A 22,794-nucleotide genomic window follows, 5' to 3' on the forward strand; every position below is an offset into this window, starting at 1 on the left:
TCTTTACCTTCTAAAAGCATCCCCCCTCCCATCAGATACTTTCTAGAATTTCATCTCTGTAAAGAAAAGGGAAAAAGAATTTTTGTGCCAGTTACTATATACTAAGAACATTTTATCCCCATTTTTATGGATGAGGAAACAGACTCAGAGAAATAAAGTGGAGAGGGGGGGTGTAATTAGTAAGAAGAGTGGAAAGATAGGAAGGGTCTAGGTTGTAGAAAATTTTAAATTCTAAAGGTAACATGGAATCAATGGGGAGTTTATTGGGGAATAGGAAAGGGCTTGTGTGTGGTCAGATCAATACTTTGAGAAAATAAATTTAGCAGCTGTATGGAAGGTAGGTTAAAATAAGGAGTAGTCTAAGGCCAGGAGACCTTTGTAATAGTCTAGGTCATAAATGATGAGGGAGTGGATTGGAATTATTGCTGTGTGAGTGGAGAAAAAGGGATATATCCAAACAAAGTAGTAGAAGAAACAAATGATAAGATAAACTGCTCAGATATGTGAGGGAAGGGGAGTCTAAGGGGTTGAAGATGATATTGAGATTGAAGACCCAAGTGACTTCAGGGAGAGTGTTGGTATCCTCAACAGTAACAGAGAAGTTCAAAAGATGGATGAGTTTAAGGAGTAAGATTCTTGCATGTCTTGTAACTTCTCTAAATAATTTAACCTGTGAATTTTATGTAGTAACTTTTGTGCAACTTGTGAATTAAAGTCTAAAATCTCTCTTACCCTCCTGAATCAGAAAGTTGTTGATGTTGTCTCTTCCAATGAAATGGAAGCTCCTTGAGAGCAGGGATAGTTTCATTTCAATCTTGGACTTCCAAGAGCCTAGCATAATGTTTGACCCATTATAGCAGCTAAAGAAATGTTTTTTTTACTTGATTAGCAGTGAAAATGGCCTCCAATCTATAGCACTTTACAATTTGTAATAATGGCACCTATATAGCCTTTAGAGTTTGCCCTCTCAAGAGCCATTGGGTATAGGCCTGCTCCATGCAGAATGATCCATGAAGTCAAGGGTCTGCTCACCTTCTCCTGAATCACAGTAGCATACCAAGGAATTTTCTGAGTTTGGGAGCTCTTTACTTCAGTCTGAGAACCTGGAATCTCCTTTGCACATGGAATTGATTGGAATTCATAAGCACTCTTGCTATACATGAGTGACTGCCCTAAAAAGAAAAGAAGAGAGATGCTATTCTCATATGTTCTGGAAAATTAAAGTTTTCTAAGCTACCTTTTCATGTAAAGTGCTGCCCCTTCTTTGCATGGAAATATTCTGGAGGCAGGACAAAGTGCAGGATTGGGGGGCGGGGGGGTAGAAATCCACATTTGTATAGGAAAAATTGATTTTTTTTTAAAATCACCTTGAAAAAGAACATCCTCTAAGATAAGAGAAACTGACCCTTAGATTAGGATAGAGAGAGGACCTGTTCCAAGACAAAGTAATGATGAGATTAGATTGGTGCAGGTCTTTGTGTTCCATCAGCTGATTTTCATGGGACTGTTTTCAGAGTTTTGAAGGTTAGAACTGAGAAATTAGAAATTAAAAAAAACTATTTCAGGACTGTGGGAAAATAATTTGAAGATGGATATGGTTGCCCATTTCTCATTAGTGTGTTTTTGTCCTTTCATTTTTTTTTTTAGGTTTTTGACAAGGCAAATGGGGTTAAGTGGCTTGCCCAAGGCCACACAGCTAGGTAATTATTAAGTGTCTGGGACCGAATTTGAACCCAGGTACTCCTGACTCCAAGGCTGGTGCTTTATCCACTACGCCACCTAGCCGCCCTGTCCTTTCATTTTCAAAGAAGACTTTGACACCAGGGAGGTGATGCCATGACAAGCACACGTATTAGATATGAGTAAAAGAGGCTTTGCTAAGTCCCCAGCTTCACCTTCTCCTCCAGAGCCATTTGGGTCCAGTAGCCAAATATGAATCAGGATGACTGGAAATGGTCCTGGATGCATGGCAATCAGGGTTAAGTGACTTGCCCAAGTCAAACAGTTAGTAAGTGGCAGGTGTCTGAGGCAGGATTTGATCTCCCATCATCCTGACTCCAAGGCCATTATGTTCAGTCACTATTGAAGAAGGGGCTGTGTTTTTAGACTTTAGGATAGAGTTTGCAATCTCTATAGAAGCTCGGTTGGCAGGATGACTTTACAAGTGTTTTGTTGGGACTCTTTTCCATATAGATTGGAAAAGAGGAATTGCTTTGTTCATGAGAAAAGAGATAATCCTGCTGCTTCATGTAAGGAGAGGTGGCTGAATTTATTGCTCTCTAGCCACTGAGGAGAGAATACTTGATCTAGATTCAGAAAGACTTATCTTCAAACCCAACTTCAGTCACCTACTAGCTGTGTGACCCTGGGCAAGTCACTTAATACTGTTTGCCTCAGTTTCCTCATATATAAAATGAGCTGGAGAAGGAAATGGCAAACCACTCCAATATTTTGTCAAGAAAACCCGAAATAGGGTGTTATGAAGAATCAGACACAACCAGAAAGTGACTGAGTAATAACAGCACCATCCATAGTTTGAGAACCCCTCAAAAATGTGTTGCTCTCTACTATCTCCTACTCACTATGAGGGAGAAATGATGTTTTGTCTTTTGTTCCAGAAGATAAGGACAGTGGGGAGGTGATTCTATGACTCAGATTTGAGTAGGGAAGGCTTGTGCTAAGTCATTAGCCTCATTTACTCCTCTGGAGCCTTCTTGGTCCAGTAGCCAATATGGATCAGGTTGACTGGAGATGGTCCTGAATGTGAGGCAATCAGGATTAAGTGACTTACCCAAAGTCACAAAGCTAGTTAGTATCAAATATCTGAGGATGAATTTGAACTCAGGTCTTCCTAACTCCAGAACTAGCACTCTAACCACTGAGCCACTACATATAAACTGAGAGAAAGAGAAAGTACTGCCCACCCCAAAACAGATCTGAGGTTGACATTTCTCTGGCTTAAGGGAAATGGTTGTCATTTAAAGAATGTAAGACTTTTTTTTTTTATCACTTTACTGGGGTACCTGTATTATAAATGAGTTTCTCACTGTTTCAGGTGTCCACTAGTAGCAAAGAAATGACTTTTGCCAGCAGGAGAGCTGAAAGGGCTATCTAGCAGAGAAGTGGTTTGGCCCACCCAGTAACATGCATTGCAAACTACTCTCTAAAGAAACTTGATAGCAATAAATAATATCTAACATTTATATAGTGCTTCCCATGTGCTAAATGATTTATAATTATCTCCTTTCATCCTCACAACAACCCTGGGAGATAGGTGTTACTATTAACCCAATTTTACAGATGAGGAAACTGAGGCAAATAGATTAAGTGACTTGCCCAGGCTCACACACCTGGTAAGTGACTGAGATCAGATTTATGAAATCATAGAATACCAATACATCAGTAATACGTGCTACTTATATAATCTATATATGAAGAACATTACATAAAAGTATGTATGTCAACATTTTATGAACAATTTATGAAACCACACATTTTAAAATAATAGTGAATGGCATTAAATAAAAAAGTGTATGTATTTATTATACATATATATTTGACATTACAGAATTATATTTAGTTACATAAGTAATCACCTCAACTTTTATAGCTATATGTTATAATATATATTTATATTATTATACATATATCTATTATACCTGTATATTAAACCTATACATTAATAGTTGAGGTGATTACTTATATAACCAAACAATTCTGTTCTTCACATATTGATTATATATGTAGCCACTTTCCAAAGGTAAGACACAATTAAAGTGCTCAGAGACTTCTGGCTAAAATAATCATCTTTTTTAGATATAGTCATTCTTGTCATCCTGCAGACAAAGCAGAGCAGATCAGAGACAACAATTAGATACAGAGAAATGTGCTCCTAAGTGATCTATCCAATTAGTCTACTTTCTACATTTTAATCCCTGGAGCAAGTACTGTCCATTTTAAGCAGGGATATCCATAAACCAAATTCTCCACAAAGATTTTTGTTTCAGTGTTACCCTATAGATCATTCCAAAATGAGTAGCTAGATACAATAAATATGTCATATTCACAGATCATTCTTGGAGAAGAAAGCTGCTCAGTATTCAAAATGCAAAGAACACCCTGACCATCTTCCACCAGCTGACAACATCTTCAAGAATGGTTTTATCAATAATCCAAGCCTGACAAAACTATAAGTCAGTGAAGGCATATCTATGAGGAAGGAAACAAGTAATGGTCATGGAGGGGGGCAAATGCAGTTAAAATTCAAATACCTTTTCAAGTAGAGAGACTTAAGCAGTATCGACTAACAACTTAGCCAAGCTCATTGAACTGGGAGAGGGACCTTTAGACTGGTAGGTGTGAAAGGCTCTGGAACACACACACACACACACACACACACACACACACACACACACAAACACATACACACACACACACACACACACACACACACACACACACTGAAGGTAGAAAGATATCAGGGACAAACCCTATTATTAGACCTGGGGCTGATTCAATCTCTTACCTTCTTGAGTGGTCTTCAAAATGTCCGAGAATGATGTATCATCTTTCATTCTCAAGTTCTGATTATTGATGTTTTTGAAGTATGTACCACTGGGCAATTCAGACACAGTCACAAATCCTGGTCCTGGGAAGTTTCATAAGTTTTCTATTAATTTCAATTTGATTAATTCAATTCAATTAATTTTGACTCAATAAGTTTTCTATTAATTTCATTCAATTCAATAGACTTTGAATAAGTATCTATTGTATATGGCCTTTTGTTGGATTTCTAATCAATCAATACAATAATCAGTCAAGTATGAAATAAGTCCATAAAGATTTAGGCACTGTGTTAGGGGTTGAAGGGACAAGGACCAAAATGGATTGAAACTCATTCACATGGAATTCATATTTGAAAGGGGAACAACAAACACACACAAGTATTTACCGAATAAATGTAAATATAGGTCAAAGTATTTGGAGGGACAAATGGCAAGGAAGATCTGTAAAGTTTCTATGTAGAAGAAGGTGGCACTTGAGCTAAACCTTGAAGGAAGTAAAGGATTTTATAAAGCATTTGCAAAGACATTGGGATTAGCCGATGGAAAGTAACTGGAGTGATAAAATAAACTAGAACAAGAGAATAAAAAAGGAAAGAGAAATATGGTGTCATATTTGGAAAGGAACTCCTAAGTCATCTGATCCTAATAGGATCAATGAGATATGTGGCTCACTTGTTTCAGTGAAAAGAAGGTTGGATTTGGAATTGGGGATGTGGGACCAAGTATTGATTTTTCTCTTGACTCATATATGACTTTACTCATTGTAAATTCACCCCTATGTTCTCAGATGGTGTTGGACTAGATGGACTCTGGGGTCCATTCAAATTCTAAATCTATGACCCTAAGAGATCCCATTGAGATCCCATTGAGAACAAATCTCAATCAGAAAATCAATCAAAAGGTTCTTTAAAAAAATTCCCTGTACTCTGTGCATACTTGTAAGAAAGTAATGCAACAAACTTTTTGAGGGAGCTAAGTACCCCTTTTCTAAAAAAAAAACATTTAAGCTTAGCTAACAAGATGGTTCTCAACTGATAATCTTGGTCAGGCGTATTGTACACAGTAGAGGTCCAAACCAATGGTGTTAGAGAAAATGAACTCCAATTCATTAAGGATATCCCTGAAACATTGAGAGGAAGATATAGCCAGCCTATCTCTGAGAACTCAATTGATTAGTGGGCACCTCATAATTATATAGGTTAGATATATTGTTGTCTCTCCAAATAAAATAGAAACACCCTGAAGGAAAGGACAATTTCTAATTTTTTTTTTTGTCTTTGTATCATCAGTACCTACTCATTTAATAAAGATTTATTGACAGATTGAGTAAGAGTAAAGCAGGACTCAGTTAACTGCAACCTTGAAATTTACCCAGTGTAGTTTAAATGCCCATCTTCAGTCACAAATCATTCAATTTTTGGTTACTTTCCTGAAAACTTAGCTTTAACAATCATTTCCAAATTTTTTTTATTCCTTTTTGCAAATTAGCAACAGATATTTTTATAGAGAAAATCTCTGCACATATTTCTTTATATCTACATGTGTGTCTCCATAGGGAGAGAAAGATATCCATATTTTTGAAGAAATTTCAGTCTAGTAGGAGAATAAGGCAAGGACTGACATGAGGCCAATACAAGCCCTTGCTTCCTTTAGAGGCACTATAGTGACACTGTGCACTGAACACTGATTTCTCCCAGTGTTCAGAGTACTCCTGTTGAAATGACTTTGTATTGCTCTGAATGAACTTTGTATTTATGCAGCTGTAGATAGAAAGTAGAAAGTAAGCTACCTGGAGCCTGGGACTCTTGCTTTATGTAATTTTTTTTTTCTCTTTATGCACCAGGGATCAAATTGGTTTCTTCCACAAACACTGCTATACTGATTCTTTCTTCTTTCCTTCCCTCTTTCTTTTGCGCCCTTCCTCCTTTCTTTTAGTTCCTTCTTACTTTCCTTTTTTCCTTTCCTGCCTTCTTTTCTTCCTCCTTCCCTTAATTCTTCCTCTTTTCCTTTCCTCTCTCTCCTCCCTTTCCTTTCTCCCTCCCTCCCTTCTTTTCTCCTTACTCCCCAGCTTTTTTCCTTCCTCCTTCCTTTCTCTACCTTTTTTCCCTCCTTCCCTCCTCTCCCCATCATCCCTCCCTCCCTCCTTCCTTTCACCCTTCCATCCTTCCACCCTCCCTCCTTCCCTACCTCCCTCCCTTCCTTCCACCCTTCCTTTCCTCCTTTTTTTATTTCCTTCCTTCCTTCCTTCCCTCCTTCCTTCCTTCCTTCCTTCCTTCCTTCCTTCCTTCCTTCCTTCCTTCCTTTCATCTAATTTATCCAACTCCTTTCCAGTTGAAAACAGAACCAGGTCTGTTGAGAGAGCCAGGTCTCCTGTCAAAGGCCATGTGGTTAGTTTGACAGGGGCAGAAGCACCTTATTACCCAGCTGCCTTTAATCTCAACTTACCCCACTGTGATGTTGAAGTAGACACATTGCTAAACCTGGGGCATTCTGCACGCATGAGAAAGGCTCTCTGCAGCCCCTGCATGAGTGGAAAATAGCCAGTCCCACAGGTAATGACCCCACTGACCCCGCTGACCCCGGCAATATTGCTCCGGTCGGAAGTACATGGGCTGCTACTGCCAGCAAGGGTATTGAAACTGTCTCTGCCACCTTCATCCTGCAAGATAAAATAGTGAAGTCACTACAAGCAAACTATCAAGGTACAGAGGCTCAGAAATGCCCATGTTGACCATTCATGTGCAGAGAGGTAAGAACTGGAGGGAGCTGGAAGGATCACTACACAGCAAAAGAAAATTTCCAAATTGTTGTTTCTCTAACTGAAGAGAAAAAGTTTGAGTTATATATCAACAGAGATATCTTGAACCATACAGAATCTCTGGGAAAAAAGCTTATATCTTTGGTATCACTTTTTCTCTCATCCAAACAATGATATCTTTTTCCTATGCTACTTATTTTGGGTTTGGCACCTAGTTGGTGGCAAATGGATATATGGATTTTCCAGAGGTGATCTTGGTAGTTTTAGCCATCATATTTGTTGTTATGGCATTGGGACCGACATGCCCATTTGCGCCAGTCTACACCAGCATCTTACATCATCATGTTCCCAAACAAAAATCTTTGTTAGCCAGCTAAAGTGAGGAGGGACAAAAGTAAAAAATATTTGAAGGAATAGTGTCATTTTTGTTTTTGTTTTTTTTTGAGTAGGTAAAAAAGGCCATTTTTTTTTGCATCATTTCTTCCTTACCTAGCTTTAATCACCGAATGGACATTACCTCAGTTAAACTGTTAAAGATCTTAACTTAAAAAAGGGCCAAGACTCCCAGTGCATTCAAGGCTGCCTCCAATTGTCCTGGCCACTGGACCCAGATGACTGGAGAAAATGAAGCTGGTGTCTTTGCACAGTCCTATCTCACTTAAATCTAGTTCACATGCTTGTCATGACATCACCTCCCTGATGACATGGTTCTCTTCAAGAATGAATGTAGAACAACAATATCCCCGTCCTCTAACATATCTTGCACTAGAAGACACTTGGCACATTTTTTGTGAATTGAGCTGAATGATCTTAAACCTGTCACTGTCTTGTTTACCCTTGTCTGAATGCTTTACTATGTATAGATGTCTTTTCTAAATGCAGTTGCCCAGAATTAGATGCAATACTTCATATGCTATAAGATCAAGGCAAAGTGCAATGGGAGTATCTTTTCCCTAATTCTGAAATCTATGCATATCTTAAATGACAGGCTAAAATGCTATTTGCTTACTTGGTGACCACATCATATTACTGACTCTTTAAAAAAGGTTGTTTTATTTTTTAAATCTGTTGCCAGCTGTGGCATTTTTTCTTTTTTTTCCTTTAATTTTAAAATCCTAATTTTAAAATCCTTTAAAATCTGAAAAATATGTTCATGTACACTAAAAAATACAAAATGAGATTATAAATTTATAGTTATAACAAATTCTATATACTATTTTCAAATATGTCCTATTTGTACTTTCTTCTGAGCTTTCTTCTTTGATGCATTTAAAAATATTGTAGTGAGCCATTTTTAGTGTGATCACTAGTTTTCTTAATCTATTTACATTTAGTATTATTTTAAAATTTTGAACTTTAAATTCTCTTCCTTCTTCCTACCTTCCTATACCCATTGAGAAGGCAAACAATGTGATATAAATTATCCATATGAAATCATGCTAAACATTTCCATATTAGCCATGTGGCAAAAAAAACCCCCAAAACAACAAGAAAATTACTTCAATTGGCATTTGAAAGCTCCTTATTTCTATCAGTTCTTTCTCTGGATGAAAATAGCATTTTTCATTAGGAGTCTTTTGAACTATCATGCATCACTATATTAAGATCAGATCAGAATAGCCAAGTCTTTCCCAGGTGACATCTATACAATATTACTGTTTCTATGTGCAATGTTCTATTGGTTGTGCTCATTTCATTTTCCATAAATTCATATAAGTCTTCCCAGGATTTTCTGAAACTTTCCTGCCCATCATTTCTTACATTGTTGTTGTTTAGTTATTTTCAGTGGAATCTGACCCTTCATGATCCCATTTGGGCTTTTCTTGGCAAAAATACTGGAATGATTTGTCATTTCCTCCTCCAACTCATTTTACAGATGAGGAAAATGAAGCAAATATGGGACACACAGCTTGTCTGAGTCCAAATTTGAACTCAGGAAGGTACGTCTTCCTGACTCCAGGTCAATCATTCTATCCATTGCATCACCAGCTTTCTCTCATCATTGCTTATAGCACAATAGTATTCCATCACAATCATATACAGCAATTTATTCAATCATCCTAACTAATAAGTATCTCTTTAATTTGCAATTCTTTACCACCACAAAAAGTTACCATAAATATTATTGTATATATTGGTACTTTTACTTTTTTTGATCTTTGATCTCTTTTGGATATAGACCTAGTAGAGGTGCTGCTGGGTCAAAGACTATGCAAAATTTTATAACTGGTTGGGCATCATACCATATTTTTCTCCAGAATGATTGGACCAGTTCACAGTTCCACCAAGAGTGTATTAGTGTCCTTGCATTTCCATATCCTTTTCAGCATTTATCATATTCCTTTCTGTCATGCTGGCCAATCTAATAGTTGTGAGGTGATACCTCAGAATTATTTCTCTAATTAAGAGTGACTTAGAGTTTTTTATATGACTAAAGATAACTTCAATTTCTTCTTTTGAAAATTGCCTTTTCATGACCATTTATCATTTGAGATATGACTTTATTTTCATAAAATTTGACTCCATTCTCTATATATTTGAGAAATGAGTCCTTTTCTTTCCCAGTTCCCTACTTCCCTTTTGATTTTGGTTGCATTGCTTTTGTTTGTGCAATTTAATTTTTTTTATTTAATCAAAATTATCCATCACCTATTCTTTGATCCTCTTTATCTCATTTCATTATTAAATCTTTCATCCATTGATCTAAAAAGGCAACAGTTTCCATGCACCCATATTTTGCTTACAATATTGCCCATTTATATCTAAATCAATGTGTCACATTTGACAGTCTTGATATAGAATGTGAGATGCTAGGGTATGCTCAGTTTCTGCCAAAGCATTTTCCAGTTTTCCCAGAAATTTTTGCCAAACAAGGCTTGTATTTTGGGCTTTGTTAAACAATAAATTACTAATGTTATTTACTATTGTGTACAGTGTTCCTTATCTCTTCCCCTGATCCACTGCTCTGTTTCTTTGCCAGTACCAGATTGTTTTGATTACTTCTTGTAAAATAGTTTGAAATCAGATACTTCAATGCTATCTTCCTCCATGATTTTTATTGATTCCTTTGAAATTCTTGACCTTTTATTCTTCCAGGTTAATCTTGTTACTTTTTTTCTAGATCTACGAAATAATTCTTTGATTGTACGGCATTAAATAAGTAAATTAGTTAAATTCTTCATTTTTATTATATTGTCTGGACCTACCCTTGAGCAATTAATAATTCTATAGATTTGTCTATAAATCTACAGATTTGTCTTTATTTCTGTAAAAAGGGCTTTGAATTTGAGGTCATGAAGTTAGTTCTTGGGTTTGTCTTAGTTAATAGATTCCCAAGTATTTTATATTATCTGTAGTTATGTTAAATGGAATTTCTCTTTCTATCTGTTTCTGCTGGGTTTGGTGGTAATATGTAGAAATGCAGATGATATATATGGGCTTTATTTATCCTGAAAATATGCTAAAAGCTGTTACTTTTTTCAACTATTATTTAGTTGGTTCTCTAGAGTTCTCTTAAGTATACCATCATATCATCTGTGAAGTTAATTTTGTTTCCTCATTGCCTTTTTATTCCTTCACTTTCTTTTTCTTGTCTTATATATAGCCAGCATTTCTAGTACAATACTGAACAACAGTGGTATATAATGAGCATCCGTGCTTTACTCTTGAAGGGAAGGTTTAAAGTAACCTCATTTCAGATAATGATTTCTCTTGGTTTCATATAGAGATTACCATTTAAAGAGAAGCTCCATTTAATTCCTTTGCTTTCTACCCTATTTATTTTAAAAATAGGAATGGGTGTTACAGTTTGTCAAAAGCTTTTTCTACATCTATTGATGTAATCATATGATTTTTGTTGCTTTTATTACTGATATGGTCAATTATATAGTTTTTCTAATATTGAACCACCCCTGCATTCCTGGTATAAATTCTACCTGGTCATAGCATATGATCTTTAAGAATATTGTTGTACTTTCCTTGATAATATTTTGTTTAAAAATTTTTGTATAGATATTCATTAGGGAAATTGACTTATAGCTTTGTCTATTTTTGCTCTCTTCTGATTTATATAGTAAAACTATATTTGTGTCATTGAAGGAATTGGGTAGAACTCCTAATTTATCTGTTTTTCAAAGAGATTATGTAAAATTCAAGTTAACCATTCTTTAAATGCTTGGTAGAATTTACTTATAAATCCATCTGGTACTGGAGATTTTTTCCTTCAGGAACTCATTTATAGCTTATTAAATTTCTTTTTATAAGATAGGGTCATTTTTATCTTCTTTTTAATCTTCTTTTCTGTTAATCTGGGCAGTTTATATATATATATATATATATATATATATATATATATATCCATCCACTCAGATTGTTGGTTTTATTGACATTTAATTGGACAAAACAGCTCCTAATAATTTCTTTATTTTCATCTTCATTTGTGTTATTTTCACCTTTTCATTTTTGATACTGGTAATTTGATTTTGTTCTTTTTAAAAAAAAAATCAAATTTGCAAAGCAGTGGGCTTAAGTGACTTGCCCAAGATCACATGCTTAGGTAATCTTAGGTGTCTGAGGTTGGATTTGAACTCAGGTCCTACTGACTCCAGGGCCAATGCTCTAGCCACTGTGCCACCTAGTTACGCCATCATCATCTTTAATGAAATTATCATTTCTATGATTTGTTTTTGACACATTCCTTCTCTTAGGTTTTTGCAAGGCAATGGAGTTAAGTGGCTTGCCCAAGGCCACACAACTAGGTAATTAAGTGTCTGAGGTCAGATTTGAACTCAGGTATGCCTGACTCCAGGGCCAGTGCTCAATCCACTGTGCCACCTAGCTGTCCCGACACTTATTCTTAAGGAGCAAATTATTTAGTTTCCAATTAATTTTTGAATATTTCCAATTAATTTCACTGAAAAAGGTATACTCTTTTCTATTCCCATTCAATTTATTTCAGAGCTCTATCATATCCAACTTTTAAAAATTCTATTGATCTCCTTTACTTCTTTCTTGTTTAATTTTTTTTTTTAGTTATCTAATTCAAAGAGAGGACAGTTGCAGTACTCCACTAAGTCATTTTTTACTGACCATTTCTTTTTGTAACTCATTTAACTTTTCCTTTAAGAAATTGGTTGCAAATATGTTTAGCATGGTACATATATAGTTAATATTAATATTAATACTACTTCATTGAAATCTTTTAGTTTATCTTGCTTCATTGATTATCTCTTTTAATTAAGTCTGGTTTTGCTTTGTTTGTCTGAGATCATGACTACCCTTTTTACCTTTGTTAAAGTATAATAGATGCTGCTCCAGGTCCTTCTTCTAACTTTATAAGTATCTTGCACAAATATGCAAGGGTGAAAATTTGACTTTGTATCTTTTATATCATATTTTCTCAGTAAATCCCTTTTCTAAAAGTTGACAGAGCTCTAGATGATTAATGGAGAACACACAGGCAGGGGCACAATAACTACAGTGTTAGAAAGCCCAATCCCATTAGTTTATCCTTACAGCCCCTAGATGCACTTTTTCAGGATCCCTAAATATGAAGGCAGGTTGCGGGAGTAAATCAGAAGAGGTGATCCACATACATGTTCTCATTTTTCAACTAAGGTGTTATTACCATAGATGAAGTAATAGATCTTTTTTTTTTTTAGGTTTTTGCAAGGCAAACGGGGTTAAGTGGCTTGCCCAAGGCCACACAGCTAGGTAATTATTAAGTGTCTGAGACCAGATTTGAACCCAGGTACTACTGACTCCAGGGTCGGTGCTTTATCCACTATGCCACCTAGCCACCCCGAAGTAATAGATCTTAGAAAAGTTAAGTGACTTGCCCAGCTTTACACACTAAGTATTTGATATGAGAATTGATCTCAAGTCTTCTTTGATTCCAAATTCAGCACCGTGCTAGTTCTACCATCTATTGCTTATACCATCTCTCATCCTCATTGGATGGAAAGTGAAGAGATAGACTTTGATTTTGATTGAATATAAGACAATCCTTTTTTAACAGCTAGAGCTGCTCCAAAATTGAATAAGCTTCCTCTGGTATGATTAAGTTCCCTTGAATGTCTAAGATCCCTTCCCAGCTATAAATATATGCTTATTCTAGAGATCTTCAGACAGAGATGTGATGGCCCCTTGTCAAGGAAATTGTTGGGGACTCCTATCTGGGAAGGACCAGATGACTTCTGACATTACCCTTCAACTCTCAGATTCCATGATCCTGGGCTAAAAGATAAAAGCAAATCTGGTCCAACAAATTCCCAATGTAGGAATTTGAAGATTAAGATTTTCTAAATCCAGAACAATGAATCCATTTACTGAGTTCCTAAGCAGGCTTATGGTTGAGTTTCTTAATCTTTCATGGTAAATTATGTCTAAATTACAGCAGCTTGATGCTACAGTGAATAGAGCTCATGAGTCTGGAATCAAGAAGACTCATGTTCCTGAGTTCAAATTTGACCTCAGACACTTAATAGCTGTGTAACCCTAGGCTAGTCATTTAACCCTATTTACTTCAGTTTCTTCATCTGTATAATGAATTAGAAAAGGAAATAGCAAACCAATCCAATGTCTTTGCCCCAACACAACTGAAATAACTGAACAATAAAAACTGGCTGATCTTAACCCTTGAAGGCAAAACACTCGGGTTAAGTGTCTCACAAATCAGTCTTGGAATCAAAGAATCTCTTGGTTGGAAGCAATCTCAGAGGCTATGGAGTCTAACTCAGACCCTAAATAAAATTCCATTCCCTACAAATTATCTAGCCTTTTAGGGAAAAAAATCTGGCCAATTTTGTGAGGCAATCCATTCCATTTTTGGATTGCTCTCATTGTGAAGAAGATTTTCCTATATGTTTTGCATGATTACACATGTTTAACCAATTTGATATTGCTTATTGTCTCTGGGAGTGAAGAAGACAGGAAGGGATAGAATTTGGAATTTAAGCTTTTCAAAAACTAATGTTAAAAATTGTTTTTATATGTAATTGGGGAAAACAAAAGTATTCTTCAAAAAAAAGTTTTCCCAACTTATATGAACTCATACAAAATGAGGTCAGCATAGCCAGGAGAACATTGTACACAGTTAACAGCAATTTCGTAATTGTAACATTCAGCTATTAATGACTTAGTTATTGTAAGTAATATAATGATCCAAGATAATTTTGAAGAACTTATTATGAAAAATGTCTTCTACTTTCAGAAAAGGAACTGATGGAGTCAATGCAGAGCAAAGCATATTTTTAAATTTTTATTTTTTTATGCTTTTTTTGTATTTTGCAGCATGGCTAATATGGAAATAAGTTTTACATGACTTCACATGCATAATCTATATCAAATCATTTGTCTTTTTCCAGGAGGGAGGAAGGAAAGATAGAATTTGGAACTCAAAATCTAAGAAAAAAATTATTTAAAAATTTTTAATTCTTTTAATAAAAGAAAAAGAAATGAAAAGAAAAACAAAGTTTTTCCTAATGTCAAGACTAAATTTCCTTCTTTGAAGCTTCCACTCATGGCTTCTCATTCTGTCTTTTTTGGTTAAAAAAAATGGTCAAAGCAAGAAGATGGGAAAACCCACAACAATACAGATGACCTTTGTTTCTTACTTTGCCTTCTCGCTCCTTCTTCCAACAGACTTGAGATTGGATTCTTCTGAACTAGGCCTGACCACTTACTTTGTCACTGACTCCTAAAAGCCTTCAGGTCTTACAGACTTCTTCCTCTAGGCCCCTAGTACTGTTAAATGACCTGATAAAATCCTAAGGGTCTTTAAGACCTTGCCATCCACCCTTCCACTGTGCCTTTTACTCTTGAGACCTTTAGGTATTTTTCCTGAAGTTAAGTTTTCTTTTATATGTTGCGCCCCCCACCCCCCATTTAGAATGTGAGCCCCTTGACATTGTGTTACATTTCTTTGTATTCCCAGGACTTATCACCATATTTGACACATATAGACTGCTTTTTCATTCATTCAAGCCTATACTCCTTCCATTTGACAGACATCCAAATGATCAAAGACAACAAAGATACTTATCCTTTGGTCAAATGAGGTATTTTTAGCAATAACTGTAAGATAGATTCCTCTGAAAATCATTAGCCTGATTTTTCAGGTGGGTCTTTTATCATTTCTATTTTTTAAAAAAAGTTGATGGTTCCCAGGGAGACCTCATCTCATGATTTTTTTCCACAACAGGTTTCTAAATGCCACTTGAAAAACCAAAAGGATCAGATGGAGAAAAGAGAACCATGTTCTGCCATATATTAAGTTTTTGATAAATGCTTGTTGATTTGTAGATTGATTGATTGATTAGTTCTTTGCAGGGAAATACTGTGCAGAGAAATCTGGAGCTATGCCCAGAGAGCAATAAAACTGATCATACCCTTTGACCCAGCAATACCAATAGTAGGTCTATATCCTAAAGAAATCAAAAAATTGGAAAAGTTTCACATGTTCAATAATGTTTATAGCAGCTCTTTTGTGGGTGGCGAAGAATTGAAAATAGTGGGCATGACCATCAATTGGGGAATAGCTGGACATGTTATATGAATGTTATGAAGTACTATTTTTCTAAAAGAAATTATGAATGGTCAGACTTTAAAGAGGCATGGAAAGAATTACATGAACTGATGCTAAGTTAAGTGAGCAGAACCAAGAAAGCAGAGTGCACATTAGCAACAATATTGTGAGATGATCAACTAAGATGGATACAGTTCTTCTCAGCAGTTCAGAGATCAAAGATAACCCTGAGACCTCTACTATGGACAATGCTGTCCACATCTAGAGAAAAAAAAAAAACAACAGTCTGAATTCATACTATGTTCACTTTTTTAAAACTTCTTTTATGTTTTCCTTTCCTTTCTCATGGGAAGGGAGGGTGGTAGAAAAATATGAAACATAAATTTGTAAATGGATCAGTGTTGAAATGTAATTGGAAAAAATAAAATAAAATTTCAATTTAAAAAAGAGTTGTGCAGAGAGGGGAGGTGCTCTGAGGTATATAACTGAACTTATTGGTTCTTTAAATGGCTAAATTAAATTATATCATATGCTGTATTCAAATGTCCCCTCCAAGCAAAGAATTGTAAATATCAGGAAGAAGCTCAACTGTCTAGAAATCAAATCTAAGAGATGAATAAATAAAAATCTCTCCTGAAGTTGTGGTTTGGTTTAAGCAACCTGGAAAACAATTTGGAATTATATGAGAACAGTTACAAAACTGTTCAGACCTCTTGACCCAATGTCTCCATAAGTCAAGAACAGAAGGAAAATTCCATAGATTACAAAATATTCAGAGCAGAACATTTTGTGACTACAAAGAATTGGAAACAAAAGTGGGTAGTGGGACATCAGTGAGGGAACAACTGAATAAATTGTGCTATATGAATGCAAGGATAGGAATAGGAACTGGGCTGGACTTTTGATTTCATTGGTATAGTACCTGGCTGAGGAAACTGCCTCTGTAAATACAGATCAGTAACTTCTATGCAACTTAAAGTCTTTGAGAATTATCTATAGTGATGAGAGGTTAAGTGACTTGTATCTAATCTTCATGACTTCATTTAAGGTTTTCTTGTCAAGAGATACTGGAATGTCTTGCCATTTCCACTTTTCAGATGAGGAAACTGAGGTAAATAGGATTAAAGTGACTTGCCCAGGGTCACATCTGTTAAGTAACCAAGGCTGGATTTGGAAAACATGAAAATGAATCTGCCAGCATACACACTGGTAGGACTTGACCTAGATCTCTTCCTGCTTAGAACAAGTCTAGCTCTCTATCCCCTATGAAAGATAAAAATCACAATCAATTTATTAATTAGGCTAGTCAATAATCAATATTGGTCAATGGTCTCTCTAGGTAACCAAAGACAAACCATAGCATTCATTCAAATCCTTAACAACCTTTGGTAAACTAGATGCCCCTAACAGTCAGAGATCAACCCTGATTGGCGAACAATCAAGGAGGAGTAGACCTCAGGTTTTCCTGTCTGAGAATGTGACTTGATCTGGAGACTTAGCTACCATTGGATATCTGGACAAAAGGATCCAGAGCCAGCTAGACCATTTGAGTTGGACAATGGAGAGGGTGGATTTCAAAGGCACTAAATCTAGTGTTTTTTAGGGCTGGAATTCACCTAGATTAGGTTATATTTTAATCAGAAATAAGCTCTCTCAGTTGGGTGGGGCCCCCCTCAAGACTGAATAGAAAGTTCCTGGAGGTGTTTTGGCCAATCTTATCACCAGTTGAGTTCTTTAGTGACTGTTGGCTGACCTACAAGAGTCCATCCCTGAATGAAAAATAAAGGGGGGAAAAATTTCATTCCTAGTTTAGTAATTGGTTACTAATAGAAAAATAATTATTTCTGTCATGACAACTTATGAGGAATTCAAAGAAATATAGAAAGACTTGTAAGAATGTATGCATAGTGATGACAACAGAGACAGAAAGATAATAAATATTTGACCTAGATCTCTTCCTGCTTAACTAACAAGTCTAGGAGCTCCCTATCCCCTATGGAAGATAAAATGACTGTGATAAAGGAGAGACAATGTTTCTGGGCAAAAGATAACCAAGGTAAACTGAAAAGATCTAATTTGGTCCTGGACTAAGTTTTTCTAAAAAAGAAAAGGACTATGGGTGCAGAATGAATGCTTTAAAACACTGTCAGTTAGTTTCACTTAGTTCTTTTTTCTGTATTTTAAGGAAGGATTCAAAGAACCCTAAATTTGCCTGGGTAGATGGCTGTGTGTATGAAAAACAACAAAAATGACATCAATACAACAACTTTCTTGAGTCTCTGCAGGAATATCATCATGATAGTGCATCTTTTAAGTTGCGCTGCTTTTGGAATCACTAAATCTCAGAACCAGAGGGAACTTTTTAGATGCTCCCATATTGGAAAGGAAATCCCCTCTACAGCATACTCCCAAAGTGGATGAATCAATAGACTCTTCTCTAAGACCTTGAGGGAGAGAGAAATCCATTCCTTTCCCAAAGGCAGTTCATTTCACTTTTGGACAGCTCTCTTAAATTATTATAAAGTTTTATCTGATATCAATCCAAAATCAATTTCATGGAGATTTCTCTTTCACTGTTCTGGGACTAAGCAGAATAAAACTAATCTTTTCTTCCATATATCACTTCTTCAAACACTTGACCACAGTCATCTCAGACCACCATCTCCTAATCCCAAATCTTCTCTTCTCCCATCAACACATTACTAGCTTTATTTGGCAAGACCTTGAAAGTTTCTGAGGAAGCTAGGTGACAATGGATAGAGCACTGGGATTGGAGTCAAGAAAACTTATCTTCTTGAGTTCAAATCCAGCCTCAGACACTTACTAGCTCTGTGAACCTGGACAAATCATGTCACCCTGTTTGCCTCAGTTTCCCCATCTGTAAAATGAACAAGAGAAAGAAATGATAAACTACTCCAGTATCTCTGTCAAGAAAACCACAAATGGGGTCATGAAGAGTCAGATGTAAACAAAAATCGACTTAAAAGCAATGAAAACCTTCACCAACCTAGTTCCCCTTCTCTGGACAGTTTCCTACTTGTTTAGGTCCTACCTAAAATGTGACAGCTAAAACTGAATAACATCCTGATTGACTAAAGTGCAGCAAGACTATACCTCCCTGGTTCTTCATGTTCTGCCATTCTCACTGCAGCCTAGTAGCCATTAGCTTTTGGCCATTACATTGTACTAATGCCCTCTTTGTCAAGAAAAGGACACTCATCAATACCTAACCTCTGCAACTGGAACTGCAGGCTCTGACCCCTTCCATCTCATCAGTTAACCACTAAGGAAGGGCAAAGACTTTGTCTTAGATCCAAGGACTTGCAATGCAACTGGTTCAGATGGACATCAGAAGGGCAGAGAGAGTTCATTTAAATAAGTGGAAAATCTCTTTTTACAGTAAAGAATCTCTATTCATGCATTGGATAGACCTAAGTAAGTAGACTAGCTTTGCTACCTACTAACTTTGTCATCTTGGGAAAATTCTATAACATTTCTGGCCCAAGGTTTGCCTATCAATAAAATGGAGGAGTTGACCTAAACTGACTCTAAAATCAATGATCTGGTTTCATTGACTTACTAAGATGCATATCTCCATAATAATACACTTGGACAAAGGAAGGTGGGATAGGGAATAGTACATTTTCTATGACTGATGGATGAGAAAAAAATATCTTCTACCATTCATATATTTATTAAAGTACTCAATGCTCTATGATATATATATATATATATATATATATATATATATATATATATATATATATATGACCCTGGGTAAGGTGCTACCTCTTAAGATTATTTTACATATTCTCATCTTCAGCTTCTAGAATTCTTGGCTAATGTGTCATCTCTACATGATATATTTCCTGATAGGGACAACTAGGTGGGCACACTGGACAGAATACCCACACTGGAGTCAGGAGGACCTGAGTTCAAATACAGCCTCAGACACTTGTTACTAGCTGTGTAACCTTGTACAAGTCATTTAACCCAGACTGTCTCACATCCAGAGCCATCTCCAGTCATCCTGATCCATATCTGGCTACTGGACCTGGAGGAAAAAGTGAGGTTGGTGACTGCAAACCACCCCCCCCCCCGAGCCACTTGATGTCTATGTCATGATATCATCCTCCTGATGTCATGGTCTTCTTCAAAAAGGAAAGACAAACATCATCTTTCCTGATCTTGCAAATTGTTAATGCTTTTTTCCCTTGGAAATTATTTTGTACTTATTTTGCATATATTTCCTATTTATTTATCTGGGATTCATGTTGTTCTCTGCCCCAAAACCCAGATTATAAGCCTTTTGAGAGCAGGAACTGTTTAAGATTTGGGAGGAGGGGTTGTTTCTTTTCATTTTTTTCTTTGCATTCCCAACTCTTAATAAGTCTGGCCCGCAGTAGTCACTTAAAAATATTTGTTGAATGAATGAATGAATGAATGAAATGAATGGGATGGATGGATGAATGGATGGAGTCAGGGAGTGAATGTGCAGATAGAGATTCCACCTATGAAAATTTCATTTTTATTCTAATACCTTGTTCTTGGAACAGCTGGAAGAAGGGCTGGAGGACTTAGTGACCAGACATGAACTTTGTGCTCCAGGTGAGGTCTTTGTATTCCGACTGGTGACTTCCCAGAGGCTATGGAAACCCTTTGACACAGAACTGGAATCCTTGTCCTGTCTCTTGAACGCATCTTTTAACTTTCCAGGAATCATCAGAAACCTTTAGTCAAAGTCTCAAGTTCATAACAATCCCCACTTTCAAAGGGGGTAGATAATATTTGGCATCTTCTGTCTCTCAAAAGGACTTTCACAGGAAAAAAAGACGGTACTTAGCGTTTGAAGATTTAAAGGTTGATGTGGTCTGACATGGCTCTGGGGTTTGTTTTGTTTTTTGAATTATATTAAGATGGGAGTTCAACTTCCAAATCTATCATTAGCTAAAAGCAATGAGATAGCCCCTTTTGTTAGACAAAACTATCATTTTTTTTCCTGAGCTAGTGTCATCATAGTTGTTTCCATAGCAACCCCAGCGTGGTCAATCTCACCATTATGAAGATTTTATGCATTCTAGGAGAAAAATTACAATTCAATGAAAGGGCACAGGAACTAAAAGACCCTATTTCTGGCTCCATGGCTATTTACCAGATGGGTAAAATCATCCTGTATCTCATTTTCTTCTGTAAAACCAATTTGGATTAGATTATTTCTAAGGTTCTCTTCTACATCTTGTTCTGTATTGAGTGATAGCTGCCTCCAAATATTTTAGAAAGATTAATTGCAGTGGTGGGAGGAAAAAGCTTTGAGGTCACCAAATTCTGTAGCTTTTTCACATGAACAGCTATATATCCCTATTTTCCCCATCTTATACTTGTATAAATGATTTTTTGAGTCCAAGTATAAAATGTTACATTCTTTCCTGTTGTTTTCCTAGGATAGGTTTGTGACTCTAACCCATGCCTGTTGGTAAATCTTGCTGTCTCCCTAATTAGATTTAATGTTCTGACCTAGAGATGTCAAACAACAGGTTTATTGGCCCTAACCAGATTAAGATATAATTGGGCCTAGCTGTGTGGCCTTGGGCAAGCCACTTAACCCCATTTGCCTTTCAAAAACCTAATATACATACATACATATATATATATATATATATATATATATATATATATATATATATAATTGGGAAATATTAACAAAATAAATAAAAAATAAAACATAATATGTTTTTTTTTCTAAGTCAATATGTAGCATTCTTATATGACAAGTTTTCCATTTGGGTTTGATACCCTTGTTAAAACCCTTTGGTACCTTTTTTGATTCTGATCCTGTTTTTCAATGTATTCGAAGTCACTCTTAGGTCTGTCATCTGCAAATGTGCTAAGATTAGGAAAGATGTTTAAATACCCCAGAACCCAAATTAGGATAACCAAGAAGATATTTCTTATTGGATACCTTTATCAAATAAGACTGCCTCTTTGATTAAGTTACAGAATCTATCAAATGCTTAAATTAGACTCAAACAACTTAATTAGTAAAATTGAGAGTGAAAATGAGAATGTAAGAGTGTATTGGGAATAGTTGAAAGAACAGGACACACTTCTGAACTTATATATACCAGAGAAGATCCTAGCAGGAGAGTTCTGGAGTCTACCTGGAGAGTTAACCCACAACCAGAGGGAATCTAGGAATGAAGGGAGGGGAAGGGAGTATCACATTTTTCCTCCCCACCACTGACAGTCATCACAGAAAACAGAATAATAACAATGCAGTTTTGAGCTGACAATAGACTAAAGAGATAGCCTAGAAAAAACATCTTCAAATAAAAATGTCTTTGAGAGATTTCATTGAAAGGTAAAAGGATCTTAATTTTTTAAGCTCTTGCCCACTTTGCTTGAGGAGATGTTTTTAAGTAAACCTTTCTAAAATTTAATTTATCTCATGAGGCTAGTAATCAAAGGGGACACAACCAAGGGGCTTCTGCATTCAGCAACAGAATATCTCCAAACTGTACAAACTTCTAAAATACAGAGGAAGACCATAGTCAACCACCTCCTGTAGACTCATTGTTCAAATGTAGACCAGAAACAGACACAGAATAACTGGACATGATTGATATTTTTTATTTATTTTTTTTTAGGTTTTTGTTGTTTGGGTTTTTTTGCAAGGAAAATGGGGTTAAGTGGCTTGCCCAAGGCCACACAGCTAAGTAATTATTAAGTGTCTGAGGCCGGATTTGAACTCAGGTACTCCTGACTCCAGGGCCGGTGCTCTATCCACTGTGCCACCTAGCCGCACATGCTTGATATTTTTTATGTGAGCTTTGTACTATTTAAAATTGTCTCTGTATACCTAACTGCAGTGGTGGTTTCTATTCTTCTGGTCTATGTTCTTCCTGAATCACTTCAAAACTTTCTCCATATTTCTTTCAGGTTGATTTTTC

General features: G+C 36.1%; 1 protein-coding gene across 1 annotated transcript in view; it reads right to left on the reverse strand.

The window, feature by feature from the left end:
- Window positions 1–20,900, reverse strand: part of CCDC27 (coiled-coil domain containing 27) — a 41,262-nt gene extending 20,362 nt beyond the window's left edge. The window contains exons 1-4 of the mRNA XM_074192323.1: window positions 20,388–20,900; window positions 7,011–7,224; window positions 4,526–4,648; window positions 1,033–1,172 (exon numbers count right to left, since the gene is read on the reverse strand). Of these exons, the coding sequence (XP_074048424.1) occupies window positions 1,033–1,172; window positions 4,526–4,648; window positions 7,011–7,224; window positions 20,388–20,570 (660 nt within the window). The 5' untranslated portion in view covers window positions 20,571–20,900. The remainder of the gene's footprint in view (window positions 1–1,032; window positions 1,173–4,525; window positions 4,649–7,010; window positions 7,225–20,387) is intronic.
- Window positions 20,901–22,794: the final 1,894 nt, after the last annotated feature.

The sequence above is a fragment of the Macrotis lagotis genome, chromosome 1 (genome assembly GCF_037893015.1).
Source record: "Macrotis lagotis isolate mMagLag1 chromosome 1, bilby.v1.9.chrom.fasta, whole genome shotgun sequence".
Lineage (NCBI taxonomy): Eukaryota > Metazoa > Chordata > Mammalia > Peramelemorphia > Peramelidae > Macrotis > Macrotis lagotis.